This window comes from Callithrix jacchus, chromosome 4 (genome assembly GCF_049354715.1).
Source record: "Callithrix jacchus isolate 240 chromosome 4, calJac240_pri, whole genome shotgun sequence".
Lineage (NCBI taxonomy): Eukaryota > Metazoa > Chordata > Mammalia > Primates > Cebidae > Callithrix > Callithrix jacchus.
The window spans coordinates 22,201,644-22,216,504 of NC_133505.1; the positions used below are offsets into that span (position 1 = coordinate 22,201,644).

Consider the following 14,861-nt stretch of genomic DNA (forward strand, 5'->3'; position numbering starts at 1 on the left):
CCTGCAAGGTAAAGAGGATTTGCTGCTAAGGCAGCTAAGCATCTCTCTCCTGATGGCAAACCTACATAGTCTTTGAACTTGGGGGAGTCCGTACTTGATTTTAGTGAGACTATGCTATGTAAGCATGACTACCTGACAGGGCCCCAAGAATAATTTATATCTGAAAACCACAGTAACAAACTTGTTGGCTTTTAAATATATATAGATTTAAATGTGACATATGTTTTGACATTTAACTTTTTAAGCTTTATATTAGGAAAAAAGTCATCAGTCATCCTCTGTGATGACAGTCAGCAAGCTAGTGAATGTCTGTTCAGACCCACAAGATCTGGCTTGCTGTAGCATCGAGCTGTCATTAAGAAGGAGAGTATTTCTCCATCTAATAAAAAAAAAAAAAGGTGATACTGAAGTGTAACTCATAAACCAAGTGTGTAATTACATTTTCCTTTCCTCTAGCTTATGCAGGGTATGCAGTAGGAAAAGGAAATACTCTGAAAAGGAGGGAACTTGTTTGGAATTCCTTTGCCAGCAGAATGGACAAGGTCATAATCCTATAATGCAAAATACTCATAGGACTAGCTGCAAAGTTATTGAATTATGAGTCTAAGTGCCCTACAGGGCACTTGGTTTTTAGGCAGGTTAGAAGTGTTGCATTCAGTTCTTCATGTTAAAGTTAGGGTTACATTAACAATATTGAGCATTCAATATGTATTTACATTTTCTATTTTGGAATATATGTCCTCTTTATATATAGTGACTAGGATGTTATGATTAAAAATATTATTATTGTCTTTTTCAAAGTGAAATTTAATAGACTGATCTGTAAATCACTGTTGACTATCCCTTTGGGTTTCTATCATGAGTCAAAGTATCTTTCCCACTCTATAGTCCAAGTGCAGGCAAAGTAAGCAGAGAAATAAACACCTTCTCAAGGAACAGGCCTCACAGAATGGCAGAATTGCACTGTGGTGTTAAATGACATCCCTGTTAAGTTGGGTACAAATAAACACAGATGTGGAATAAATGATTTCTAGGTATTAAATTAAAGTAGGCTGGGTGTGAGGTCTAGATCGGCCACCTGCTGATACTGACCAAGTCCTTGTGCTTTGTTTGCTTTGGCAGTATTATTTGTTTTTGCCCTCATGCATTCCTTCATGTGTTTGTTCACATTATTCAATACGGAATGTGTAATCAGCACAGTGTACAAAATAGCAGTCAAGGAACCTTCGAGTCATCAGATAATCCCACTGTATTTTGCTTCATTGTGAGCCCAATTTTAGTCATGGCTGAGTTATTCTAAGATCTGATCTATCTTAACTCCCTTTGAGGAATATTATGTTGCCCTTCCTTTGTTATACTGCCTGTTAGTGTGGCTGTTTATTGTAACACCAGTGACTCACTGCTTTCTTAAAGTGATTTCACTGGTAGATAAGTCATCCCTGTGAACAGACTGTTACTCAAGATTATTAAACTCCTTTGTAATATTATGTGCTGCTTGACTGTAAGATTGTTATCAACTGAAATACTTTTGTTCTGAAGCTTGGAGCACCATTGGATGTATGTGGTTCTTTTATAAGGAAAGGAAAAATAAAAGAAATAGCTGCAAAATAGTCCAGGCACACTGGCCCTAAACAATGTCCCAAAGGTGGCAGCGTGGTGCCAGTTGGAAATGTAGCAAAGAAGCGTGTCACCCTGATCTGGAACAGGTCACTTAAAGTGTTTTTCACATGATTTCATGGAAAATTCGTGATTCAGAATATTATCTGCTTGGCTTCAAAGTTCAAAGTCATGATAGAGTGCCAATAGGAATTAAAAGGAATTATTAGGTAGAAAGAGCCAAGCACCACTATAGACACACTGGCATGCAGACCATCATGAAGCAGGAAGTGGCAGCTAGAACAATGTCATTGTTTCCTGTTGTAAGAAAGGAAAAAGAACTTTAGCTAGAAAGGGATGGTGGAAAACCAGTGTTGTAAGTGAAATAGTCCAGGGAATTCCATCAGAAATGTTTTTAAAAATCTGTACATTTGGTGACAGAAGAAATCGGTTCATTTCTTTGTTTACAGTAAGTTTATATAGGGAATGTCTGCCAAAAAAGTAGGAGAGTTAACAAATCAAGGCCATTCATAATTATCTCAGGCTCTAAGCAACAAGTTCCAAAGTTTAAACTGTAAAAAGAAGTGAAAGTGGTAACCTCATCCTTTTTTTAAAAGCTCTGTGTGTTTCTGGCAAAAGTTTCCTGAGGGAAAATGAATAACTGTACATTCTCTAAAATAGATAATCTAAAAATACTGTAAAATGGATCATCTAGTTAAAAATTATTGGAATAGGGGGCTGGGCATGGTGGCTCACTCCTGTAATCCCAGCACTTTGGGAAGCTGAGGCAGGTGGATCATTTGAAGCCAGGAATTCCAGACCATCCTGGCTAACTCGGTAAAACCCTGTCTCTACTAAAAATACAAAAAATTAGCCGGACATCATGGTTATAGTACTATAGTGCCTATTGTCCCAGCTACTCAGGAGGCTGAGGCAGGAGACTCACTTGAACCCAAGAAATGGTAAATTAGGAAATAATTAGGAATAAATTTGGAAATGCAAGAAGCTTTAGGAGCTCTTGGAATAAAAACTATTTTGTACTGTGGGTCTTTTGATGATCTTGACACCGGAGACTCCAAATGTAAAATGTTTAAGTTGGAGAATATTTATTTTGCTGTGTTCTGTATGTTGTTGTTGTTGTTTTAAATAATAGGCCTGTGAGCAGCATACAGTAGTCCTCTGTGACAGCAAGTGCTGTTCTGAAGTATAAATATCACACATAACATTGCCCTTTTTACCTAGTTTAAAATTTGGGTGAACCACTTAAACATAAATAAGCATTAAAACTCTACTGTTTGGAAATGCTTTACCAAATGGCTAAGTGGAGAATTATCTAAAATGAAAGAGCTATGAAAGGACTAAAATTGTAAGAAGTAAGTCAGATTTGAATCATCATATATTTCAGCAGCTGACACGAAATCAAGTTGGAGTAAAACTTATTGTTACATCTGTTTGCTTTAACTGTTAGCAAAGAGGTTTGTTGAAGTTGATTTTGAATTTTATTCATTTATTCATTTTTGGTAAGAAAACTCCCATTTCTGGTTAGATTTGCAGCTGTGTTTATTACTGGTTGAGCTTCTAATAAATCATACATTTTCTTTTGAAGTCCTTGGTGAAGTTTACATATGGTAGAGATATAGAAAAAGAGCAAATGCTCTTTTATAAAATACTTTTGAAATATAGACTGATTCTCAATTTATTCCACAAATGATTAAGTGCTGCCTATGAAAACACACCAGACAGGTGGATGCTCCTTTCAGTTTGAATCTACCAGTTAGCCTAATGTAATTATTTACATGGGAAACCATGAATCTTCATAATAAAAATTAAACTTTTACATTAAGACATTCTTGACCAGTTTTCTTGACTGTGTTATTTATCTCTATTCCATGAACTGACTGTGTTGTAGATGAGACAGTGATAGTAATAGTAACATCTTTCTAAGTAGACACAACCTTACACACCTGAAACCAGATGAATGTGTTTTTATAATTTGCTAGTGCAGCTTGCATGTAAGACTGAAGTGTGTATCCCTAAAACCTGAAACTTAAATTTTAATGAAGAAGCAATGACGATTCTCCCTAACAACTTAAATAAACTGAGCCAACAAATATGAGTCCAAATAAACATTTATTGAGAAAATACTGCCTGCTTTTTAATTTTATTGTTAATATTCTTTTGTATTCTCTAATAATTATTGCATATAGAGTGATTTGTCCTTCACCTTTGGTGATCTGGTAACTTAGCAGAATGTTTGCCTGCAGAACAACTATGCTCTAAATTCTGAAAGCAAAGGATACTCATTTCACTAAAAGTGTTTCCCAACAAGCAGGCCGCTGGTGGGTTTCTACCACTTGTGGGGTGACTGAGTTATTTCTTTCTGCAAACACTCCTGTCAGTGTTAAAGAGACTTGCACTATCTGTTAAGTAAATGTGACTTATGAGAAGGAACTACACTACCCATAAAGGGGGTCATGTCTGCAAGTTACTGCTGTACTGGTGTCTCTTTACCTGATAACTCTCAGTAATCCCCAAATGTATCTTAGAGGAAAGTCTTTGTCACCTACTTTGGAATTTGAGCCCAGTGAAATGATAAGCACCTGCAGTTTGTGATACATCTCTCTCTAACCAAATCTCTGAGCATTCTTGGAGGTTGATAGCAAATTGGGTAAACTGCTACATCCACTAAAAGACTGGGTTGAACTTTATTGCAAACAGAATTATGAAGATCTGTTGTCATGCATTTACTTAGCCTCCTTCATCTGAGTCATACACCACTAGAAATAGCCTCTCCTTATATTAAGCAATAGTCACTTGAAATGGATCATTTCCTTTTTTTAGGTTTACTAAAACATACCAGAAAAAGAACTGTATCTTAATCTTTTTCCAGTAAAGTAAAAAACAACTTATTTGACCTCCAAATCCTCAATGTAAATTTTACATTTGTTAAAGCTTGATGTTTCGCAGGAAGCACATCTGGTTTTGACTGAACATTAAACATGGATAACTTTTACAAGTGGCTGAAACTTTGACTCCCATCTGAATATGTTGGCTTTTGAGAACTCTTGGGGAATGTTGTTGTTTTTCAACTTATATCTCCTTAAGTGATATTAATAGTTGTGCTTTTGTAACATCTGTGTTGTGTGTGTGTGTTTTTAATCTCTACTTAGGTTGACCTGACAGTTCAAGAAAAGGAGAAATATCTTAATGTGTCTCGCTGGTTTTGTCACATTCAGCATTATCCAGGCATCAGGCAACATCTGTCTAGTGTTGTCTTCATCAAGAACAGACTATATACTAATTCCCACTAGAAGCTGTCCATGCCATACAGAAGATCTATTAAAAATGTTTTAAATGGAAAACGTATTCTGGACCACAGGACTAATGTAAATTAATATACAGTCATTCATTATTTGTTGAAGTTGATAGAATTTTTAAAGTGTAAACTTGTGTCTGAATGTTTTATTTGTTCTTTAGTTGAAGTTTAGCAATTTTTATGTCACAATTCAACTGCTATTCAAGTTGAGATCAAGTTTTAAATTAACCTTGTTTTTATTAGATGAAATTTATTTCAATAAAATTTGCAAATCAGGGGCTTAATCTTAAAACAAAAACAGGTGGTCCTTTCAGTGGTTGACATATTTGGCTATTTATTAACCTCTCTTTCCTATTCTGAAATTCATTTTCCCCTTACAGATATTTATGGTAGTTTGTTAAGAACTGTGATAAATTGTGCCAAGGAAACAGAAAGGGAAGACAGATGGATTTGTTTTTAAATATTTATGTGAGCTAGTAAATGTGGTTGAAAAAATAATTTTTGGTTGTTTCTTTCTTTCTGTAGTCATTGTTTATTGGGGTGAAACTAACTACTGAACTTCATTAGGGGGAACTGGAGTAAGATACACTCCTCTTGAGTTAATGTTTCTTTTTTGTTGTTGGGCTTATTGGAGTGTGCAGTGGCCAAAAAGAGATGGGAAAGTCTTACTGTTCCACTAATTGTTTGGATTTTTAATTACTAGATTTTTCTAAACTGAAAGCCAATTCTCATGGAAAGACTGCTGTTAAAGTTTCTGTGTGAAGAACAGAGACACTAAAGATCGATGTCTTTTATAACTCTTGCTGCTTGAATAAATAATCAGTTATTGAGAGCTAAAGACCTTATCCTTACAAATAATGAGAAAAATGGGGTCTTTGGGGCCTTTCCTATTTAATGCTACTTAATGTTCTGGTTGATGCTGAGTGTGACCAGTGGACAGTTCAGAGTTTTAGTGGAAAGGGCAGATACTTGGGAACAATACAGTTGAGTGCTTTTTTTTTTGAAATGGAGTAGTGCCCTTTTGCCAGGCACAGTGGCGTGATCTTGGCTCACTGCAACCTTTGCCTCCCAGGTTCAAGCGATTCTCCTGCCTCAGATTCCAAGTAGCTGAAACTACAGGCATGTGCCTCCATGTCCAGCTAATTTTGTTTTGTTTTGTTTTATTTTTAGTAGAGACATGGTTTCACTGTGTTGGCCAGGATGGTCTCAATCTCTTGACCTTGTGATCTGCCTGCCTTGCCTCCCAAAGTGCTAGGATTACAGGGGTGAGCCACTGCGCCCCGCCTGGAGTCCTGTTTTTATCACGTAGTAGCTGTGTGACTTTAAACAAAGCAGTTAACCATATTTTCTTAATCTCCAAAAATAAATATCAAGATAACTCTAAATTAGGAAGATTAAAGTAGATAACATGAAGAAAAAAGCCTGGCCATTTGTAGCCCCCATTTTTGCCTTTCATGTTACCGAGTCAGGAGACTTAACAGGCCAGGTGTGTGAGCACAGGCTCACCTCATTTTACTGCATCTTTTAATACATTCAAGGTTTGTGGCAACCCTGCTTCAGGCAAGTCTGTTGGCACCATTTTTCCATCAACCTGTGCTTATTTCGTGTCTCTGTGTCACATTTTGGTAATTCTCACATTATTTTGAATTTTTTTCATTACTATATCTGTGATCTGTGACTCGTGATCTTTGTTACTATTCTTATTTTTGGGGCGCCGCAAACTATGCCTATATAAGACTTCAGACTTAATAGATGGTGTGTGTGTTCTGACTGCCCCACTGACCAGGTGTTCCCCATTTCTTCCCTTTTCCTCGGGTTTTCCTCTTCCTGGAGACACAAGAGTATTGAAATTAGGCCACGTAATAACCCTACAATAGCCCCTAAGTGCTCAGATGCAAAGAAGAGTTGCCTGTCTCTCTAGAAATGATTAAGCTTCTTGAGGAAGGCAGGTCAAAACCAGAACAGGCTGAAAGGTAGGCCTCTTGCACTAAACAGCCAACTTGGGAATGCAAAGGAAGAGTTTTGAGGAAATTAAAAGTGCTAGCTGGGCATGGTGGCTCATGCCTATAATCCCAGCACTTTGAGATGCTGAGGTGGGTGGATCACTTGAGCCCAGGAATTCAAGACCAGCTTGGGAAACATGGCAAAACTCTGCCTACAAAAATTAGCCAGGCATAGTGGAGTGCCTGTAGTGTCCCAGCTAGTCAGGAAGCTGAGGTGGGAGGATCACCTGAGCCTGGGAGGTCAACGTTGTGAGACCCTATCTCAAAATACATTAATAGATAAAAGTGTTACTCCATTGAACACACAGATGATAGGAAAGAGAAACAGCCTTACTGCTAAGAGGGAGAAAGTTTAAGTGGTCTGGATAGAAGATGAAGCCAGCCACAGCACTCTCGTAAGCCAAAGGCTAACCCAGAGGAAGGCCCGAACTTCAATTCTGTGAAGGTTAAGAGAGGTGAGGAAGTTGCCGAAGAAAGGTTTGAAACCAAGCCAGCAGAGGTTGGTTGATGAGATTTAAGAAAAGACACCATCTCCATAACACAAGTACAAGGTGAAGCCACAAGTGCTAATGTAGACTGCAAGATCTAGCTAAGACCACTGGTGACGGTGGCTGCACCAAACAACAGATTTTCAATGTATATGAAACAGCCTGCTGTTAGCAGAAGATGCCATGTAGGACTTTCATGGCTGGAGAGGAGAAGTCAATGCCTGGAAGTCGGAGCTTCAAAGGATGAGCTTATTAGGGACGAGTGACTTGAAGTTGAAGTCACTATTAGGCAGCTGGTGAAGCCAGTGCTCATGTATCATTCCAAAAATCCTAGGGTTCTTAAGAATTATGCTAAATCTGGCCAGATGCAGTGGCTCATGCCTGTAATCCCAGCACTGGCAGGCTGAGGTGGATGGATGGATCACTTAAGGTCAGGAGTTCGAGATCAGCCTGGCCAACATGGTGAAACCCTGTCTCTACTAAATATACAAAAATTAGCTGGGTGAGGTGGCAGGCGCCCATTAATCCCAGCTACTCAGGAGGCGGAGGCAGGGGAATCACTTGAACCTAGGGGCGGAGGTTGCAGTGAGCCGAGATCATGCCACTGCACTCAAGCATGGGTGACACGAGATTCTGTCTCAATAAAAAAAGTTATGCTACATCTACTCTGCCTGTGCTTTATAAAAGGAACCACAAAGCCTGGATGACAGCACATCTGTTTACAGTATGGTTTCCTGAAGCCCACTGTTGAGACCTACTGCTCAGAAACAAAGACTTCTCTCAAAATGTTACTGCTCAATGACAATGCACCTGGTTACCCTAGAGCCTTGATGGAGACAAAAAGGAGATTAACACATTGTTTTCATGCCTGCTAACACAGGCTGTTGTTGTCTTAAGAAATTACCACAGCCACCCCAGGCTCCAGCAACCACCACCCTGATGACATGGAGGCAAAACCCTCCATGTTTTGAGTTGACTTCCTAAAGGCTCAGGATCATTCCTGTAGATTTTAGCAACAAGATATTTTTTCGTTAAGGTGCACACATTGTAGTTTTAGACATAATGCTGTTGCACACTTAATCGACTCCAGTATAGTATAAATGTAACTTCTGTGGACTGAGGAACTGAAAAATGTGTACAACTCACTTTGCTGTGATACTTTTTTGTGGCAGTCTGGAAAGGAACTCACAATATCTTTCACATCTTGCTGTATATTATAACAGATCAAGACAGTTTTGACATGATGTATGTCACAATTCATTGCCTTCAGGAGTATTTTTAGTTTTATGACATGCTCTTTAAATTAAAAACTGTATGTTCAGAGACTACGGGGTTCAAATTAATTGTGGGAGTTTTTATGTATCTTACAGGGGCAGACCAAGTCTGTGTACCTTTCATGCTAACCACTGGGCCTACTATAAGCATGCCACGTTATGTCTCACAGCTGCAAGTTACGCCTAACCCCAACACTTGTGTCTTCTCTCCCCGCTCCCCCCACCCCTGGTGAGCAGGAGGATTGAAGCAGGACAGGTAGTGGCAATAGGAAATAGGCCACCCAGCATTCTCATCCCATTTCACTCTTTTCCTTCATTTTGAGTCAGCGGTGAGGAAAGGGCGGGAGGCCAGAGAGGGAACCAACTCTTTGTCAAGTGACCCCTTTTTCCACTTCTTCCTGTGTCTTACTCCTCTGATCCTTCAGTGTGCTAGGTAGTTCTTTATTGTGCAGAGCATTAATGGAACTAGTATTACTCGGTACTACCAAGTACCAGGACTTTCCGCCACCAACTTAGATCTTGGAGGATGAAGGGATGGTCAAAAGATAAAGACCTGGCTTCTGCAGCCAAGCGTTAGATAATATTCTAAGCATCCAGATCAAAATAATTCATTTCCTTGTAGAATTTCTACTGTGCTTCTCGGATCATTTCTGTCAGGCACTTGCCTGAAATGCGCTTTCCTTCTCACTTGATAACCTCTTCTGTATTCTACTTTGTCAATGCCTTTGTGGAAGTCAAGTCTGTCCCACCCCTGGCCTCTGATGCTGGCACTGGCATCACTGTACTGTTTTTGATGATCTGTTTCTTCTGCCAGACTTAGTAATTTCTTGAGAGCAAAGACTATATTTTCCCTTGTTTATCCAGCCATCAGAACAATTACTGGCATACCACAGTCGGTGCTCAAAATCTGTTAAAATAATGTACTGTTCTTTTAAGTTCCTTTGGAGCTAAGAAGAGTGTAAGTGTAAATTACACATATATGTTACAGGTGCAGCTATATATTGCAGAAAGACCTAATAACATCAAAGTGGGTTGTTTTTCTCTCATATAAAAGAAGTTAGAAGAAGCCCACCTTTGGTGTGAAGCCTCCAGCTCCTGTTTCTGCTGCTCCATACTGAACTAGTGGCTTCCATTCTTTTTTTTTTTTTTTTTTTTAGATGGAGTCTCGCTCTGACACCCAGGCTGGAGTGCAGTGGCATGATCTCTGCTCACCACAACCTCCACCTCCTGGGTTCAAGCGATTCTCCTGCCTCAGCCTCCAGAGTAGCTGGAATTACAGGCATGTACCACCACACCTGGCTAATTTTATGTATTTTTAGTAGAGACGGGGTTTCACCATGTTGCCCAGGCTGCTCTCGAACTCCTAACCTTGTGATCCACCTTGGCCTCCCAAAGTGCTAGGATTATAGGCATGAGCCACTGCTCCTGGCCTCCATTCTTAAGTTCAACATATGGTCCAATGTTAACGTCAGAGCTCAAGACATCAAGTCTGATTAAGACCCAAAGAAAGTGGGAGAGGGGGACAGCAAAATGCTCCTCTCTACTAAAAATACAAAAATTAGCTGGGTATGGTGGTATGCACCTGTAGTTCCAGCTACTTGGGAGGCTGAGGCAGGAGAATTGCTTGAACCTGGGAGGTGGAGGTTGCAGTGGGCCGAGATCGCGCCATTGCACTCCAGCCTGGCACCTGGCGACAGGGTGAGACTCTGTCTCAAAAAAAAAAGAAAAGAAAAGAAAGAAAAAGAATAAATTAGCCAGGCATGGTGGCGCCCACCTGTAGTCCCAGCTACTCTGGAGGCTGAGGCAGGAGACTCACTTGAACCTGGGAGGCAGAGGTTGTAGTGAACTGAGATCACGCCACTGCACTCCAGCCTGGGCAACAAGAGCAAAACCCCGTCTTAAAAAAAAAGTAATTTATGAGCTCCCTGCTGGAAGTCTGTCCAGAATAGCTTCATGATATGTTGATAAAAATTTAAGCAGATATATTGTTAAGACGGAATAGAATTCTTTTATAATCAGGTACATGTATATCACACTCAAAGATAAAAAACACTATTTGACAAGTGGTCAAATTAGAATTATTGTGAACTATAGCTTTTTTCATTTATTTTTTTTTCTAACATTTGACTTAATTCCTTTTTTAAAAAGTCAGATGGTACATGAACTTTAATATTAATCTAGCTTTGGCAGGGATGTGGTAGTTTAAAGGATTAGAGTATTTAACTTTCTACCCCAGAGAGCAATATTTCTTCTTTCTCTCTATAATTAGATAATCTGCTACTACCATTACCAGGGCACTAAATTTCAAATTCTCCATACACCTGAGCAGGCTGCTACATATCTGGCCATCTTAATTTTAGTCTTGATTTATTGAAGCTGAATTACATTCCTAACTCTTCCTGGAGCACTGGGTGAGTTTTATTGCAAAAGCGATGGGGAGAAAGTTACTGTCATATATCTCTCTTGCTGGGCAGAGCTTTTAGATACACAAGGGGCTCCATATCCCACTGCTCTGTGTCTTGTATGCTGGATTTATAACACTGTGAAGCCCAGCTCTAGGGTTACATACAGGCATATCAGAGATAAGATGGGGAATTTGATTTTGCAATAATGATTACTTGCTGCTGGCGCCCACATTCCTGCAGGCTTTGCCTTTATTCCCAATACTGCTAGCAAATAAAACTAATTCCAACTGCCACCTAATCTAGCAAAACTCACCTTTCACTTAAGGAAGGGAGGCCAAAAGAAGGCAAGTGGGAAGGCAGGAGAATTTGAGATGCTGGCCATTTTTGCTGTTATCTCAAGGATTTCTGCTTCCATTATCATGATTCCTTTAGGAATATTTTAATCTTTTAAACTTTTGTTTCTTCAGGGGTAATGAAAGCGTTGGATCTTTTCCAGCCCAGTGAGTTAATCTGATGGCTCATTCTCGCTGTCTCTTCCACTTCAAGGAGGCCAGGTCCCTAGGGCTAGCCAATTGTATTATGGCTCCTGCAGATTTGGCTTGCCATTCCTTCTGAGTGTCATCTGTCCTTGAAGTCTTGCAGTGGATAATTTTTGTCCTCCCCAACATCATCTGCTTGAGAAATTTGTGCCTGGCAGGCCTGTCTGTCCAAGTTAAGCTTGAAATACAGTAGCCATATCACTAATTTGACAAGGCATAGCTCTAAACAATAAGGCCGTAGGCTTGCTTTGACCAAGAAGAGAAACTTCCTGCCATCTGATTACAAATTCCAAAGCTTCTTTGGTGCAGTCAATGAACTATTCTGTTCATGTAATGTAAGTTATCCTTCCATCCCATCCCCATTTTTCCTGACCTTCTGCAACAGACATACCTTGTCTTAAAAACCCTTAGAAGTTTTAAACTCTCACACTGACCTCATGAGGTTTCCAGTTGACCGTTTTCACCGTTTGACTTGAGCCCTGTCACTTGGATAAAATAACTCTATCATTGACTCTCATCATCAGATGCTGGGGGAACAGACAATAGACATTGCAATAAAGCACTGTTTCTCAGACCTTAGCATGCATGGGAATCACCTGGGGCTTCTCAAAGCACAGATTTCTGGGATCCAATTTGAGTTTCTGATTCAGGAGGATTCTAATATTGCTGCTGTGATGACCATACAGTGAGAAGCACTGTACTATACTTGTCTAGACCTTAGGTGACAGGCACACACAGAACTAGCTAAATGCACACAAAAACGCATGCATTCCTTTTTGCACAGTTGAGTCCATTTTAATGAAGGTATGCCCAGTGTGGTGGATGGAATGCATTCTGTGTTCCAATGGGTTGGGTCTGTCACCGGAGCAGTTACTTTCGTGGTAGCTCTTGCAGTAAGCCTTGCATGTTCTGCGAATGATGGAGCTATACCAGAAGCTTCTCTAGGGGGAGCTAGCAGCATTTGGTACAGGAAGATTCAGTACTGGATTATAAAGTTGCTGCAGCCTAGAAGATCGACCACTAATGCTCACACAAAGTGTGCTACTTCACACTAAACTGGCTTTCATGCCCAGTGTGCCCTAAGCATTTCCAAAACTTTTTTTTTTTTGAGACAGAGTCTCACTTTGTCACCTAAGCTGGAGTGCAATGGCGCCATCTCAAGCTCACTGCAATCTCCACCTCCCAGATTCAAGCGATTCTCCTGTCTCAGCCTCCGAAGTAGCTGGGATTGCAGGCATCTGCCACACACCCAGCTAATTTTTGTATTTTTAGTAGAGACAGGGTTTCACTGTGTTGGTCAGGTTGGTCTTGAACCCCAGCCCCCCTTAGCCTTCCAAAGTGCTGGGATTACAGGCATGAGCCATTGCACATGGCCACATTTTAAAAACTTTATGAGATTTCTACATAGTAATATTTTAGTACCTCACCCAATAGACCACCTACTCTTTTCTCCTCCTTTGCCTTAATCAGTTTTTGCATTTAAAAATTTTTACATCTATACATATTTTATTGCATTTTAGGTTCTGGGGTACATGTGCAGAACATGCAGGATTGTTGCATAGGTACATACATGGCAATGTGGTTTGCTGCCTCCATCTCCATCACCTATATCTGGCATTTCTCCCCATGTTATCCCTCCCCAACTCCCTACCCTCCACTGTTCCTCCCCAGTCCCCTCCTACAGACCTCAGTGTGTGATACTCCCCTCCCTGTGTCCATGTGTTCTCATTGTTCAACACCTGCCTGTGAGTGAGAACATGTGGTGTTTGATTTTCTGTTCTTGTGTCAGTTTGCTGAGAATGATGGTTTCCAGGTTCATCCATGTCCCTGCATTTTTAAATTTTTTAACCCATTTCTAAAGAAGATAAGAAATAATGTCAATAGAATATGTTGCAGAGGAAATTTCATGGAGTGGATTTGATAGAGCACAAAATAAAAATAGGAGTCCCTCCATCTCCCACCCTGTGCCAATTATGCTTCCCTTGATGGGCTTATACTAAGGAATAAATTTTAATTTTTTTCTAAGTATACATGTAATTACCCATTTATTTTTTAATTTTGACAAGATTCAATATGGGAGTACAGCAAATAATTTCCCCCAAAATCAGAACTTTACTTCTACTAAATTGACAGCCATCTCCATGATTTAATGTCTTGACTCTCAAAAAATACAGTAATTGGAAAAATCCCTTTACAATCCCATGGTTATATTTGTATATGATATTGATTCTCCAATCTTGTATAGAGGTTATGATGTAAGAACAGCTATTCTTAAAAACATAAAGGTACTTAATGTATGATTTCATTTCTGTAATATTTTTGAGGTGAAAATTTTTAGAAATAGAGGACAAGGGCCGGGCGCGGTGGCTCAAGCCTGTAATCCCAGCACTTTGGGAGGCCGAGGTGGGTGGATCACTAGGTCAAGAGATCAAGACCATCCTGGTCAACATGGGGAAACCCCATCTCTACTAAAAATACAAAAAATTAGCTGGGCATGGTGGCGTTTGCCTGTAATCCCAGCTACTCAGGAGGCTGAGGCAGGAGAATTGCCTGAACCCAGGAGGCGGAGGTTGCGATGAGCCGAGATCGCGCCATTGCACTCCAGCCTGGGTAACAAGAGCAAAACTCCGTCTCAAAAAAAAAAAAAAAAAAAAGAAAGAAAGAAATAGAGGACAAATGATACGTTGCCAGAAGTCAGGGTGGGAACAGAGAGGAAGGTAAATGTGGTTATAAACAGGTACCTTAACGGGATCCTTATGGCATCAGACCTGGTCGGTATGTTGATTGTGATGATAGATGCGTCAATCTACAGGTAATAAAATTGCATAAAGCTAAACATATACACACACAGTGAATACAAGGAAAACTGGTGAAATCTGAATAACATTGGTGGATTGTATCAATGTCAATATCCAATTGTGACGTTACCAATTGGGGAAACCAGGCAAAGTGTAGAAGGAAACTATGAGAATCTACAAATATCTCAATAAAAATTTCATTTAAAAATCCAGTAAAAGTCTCGTCAATCCAGAGACAATAAGAGATAATACAAGACCTTCAGGGAGAGGATAAGAGTCCCATTTTAGTCTCAAAACTCTTGAGATTTCATGGGTGAAAGACCAAGGACACACTCATAGCAGCTGATTGTGCCAGGTAAAATGGCACTGCCAGTGTTGCTTCTCAATCTCCTAGCTGTCTGAGCTGCAGTGTAAAGATGTCTGCAAAAGCGGAGAGAGAACA

At 39.9% G+C, this 14,861-nt stretch overlaps 1 protein-coding gene across 2 annotated transcripts in view; it reads left to right on the forward strand.

Moving 5' to 3' along the window:
• Positions 1-14,631, forward strand: part of EEF1E1 (eukaryotic translation elongation factor 1 epsilon 1) — a 30,932-nt gene extending 16,301 nt beyond the window's left edge. The window contains exon 4 of one of the 2 annotated variants that reach the window (XM_002746240.5): positions 4,767-14,631. In XM_002746240.5, coding sequence (XP_002746286.1) covers positions 4,767-4,907 — 141 coding nt within the window. In that variant the 3' untranslated portion in view covers positions 4,908-14,631. Of the gene's footprint in view, positions 1-456; positions 3,739-4,766 lie in introns of those variants that run through there. The other variant, XM_017970920.4, reaches the window with a different exon arrangement.
• The last annotated feature ends 230 nt before the right edge of the window (positions 14,632-14,861 follow it).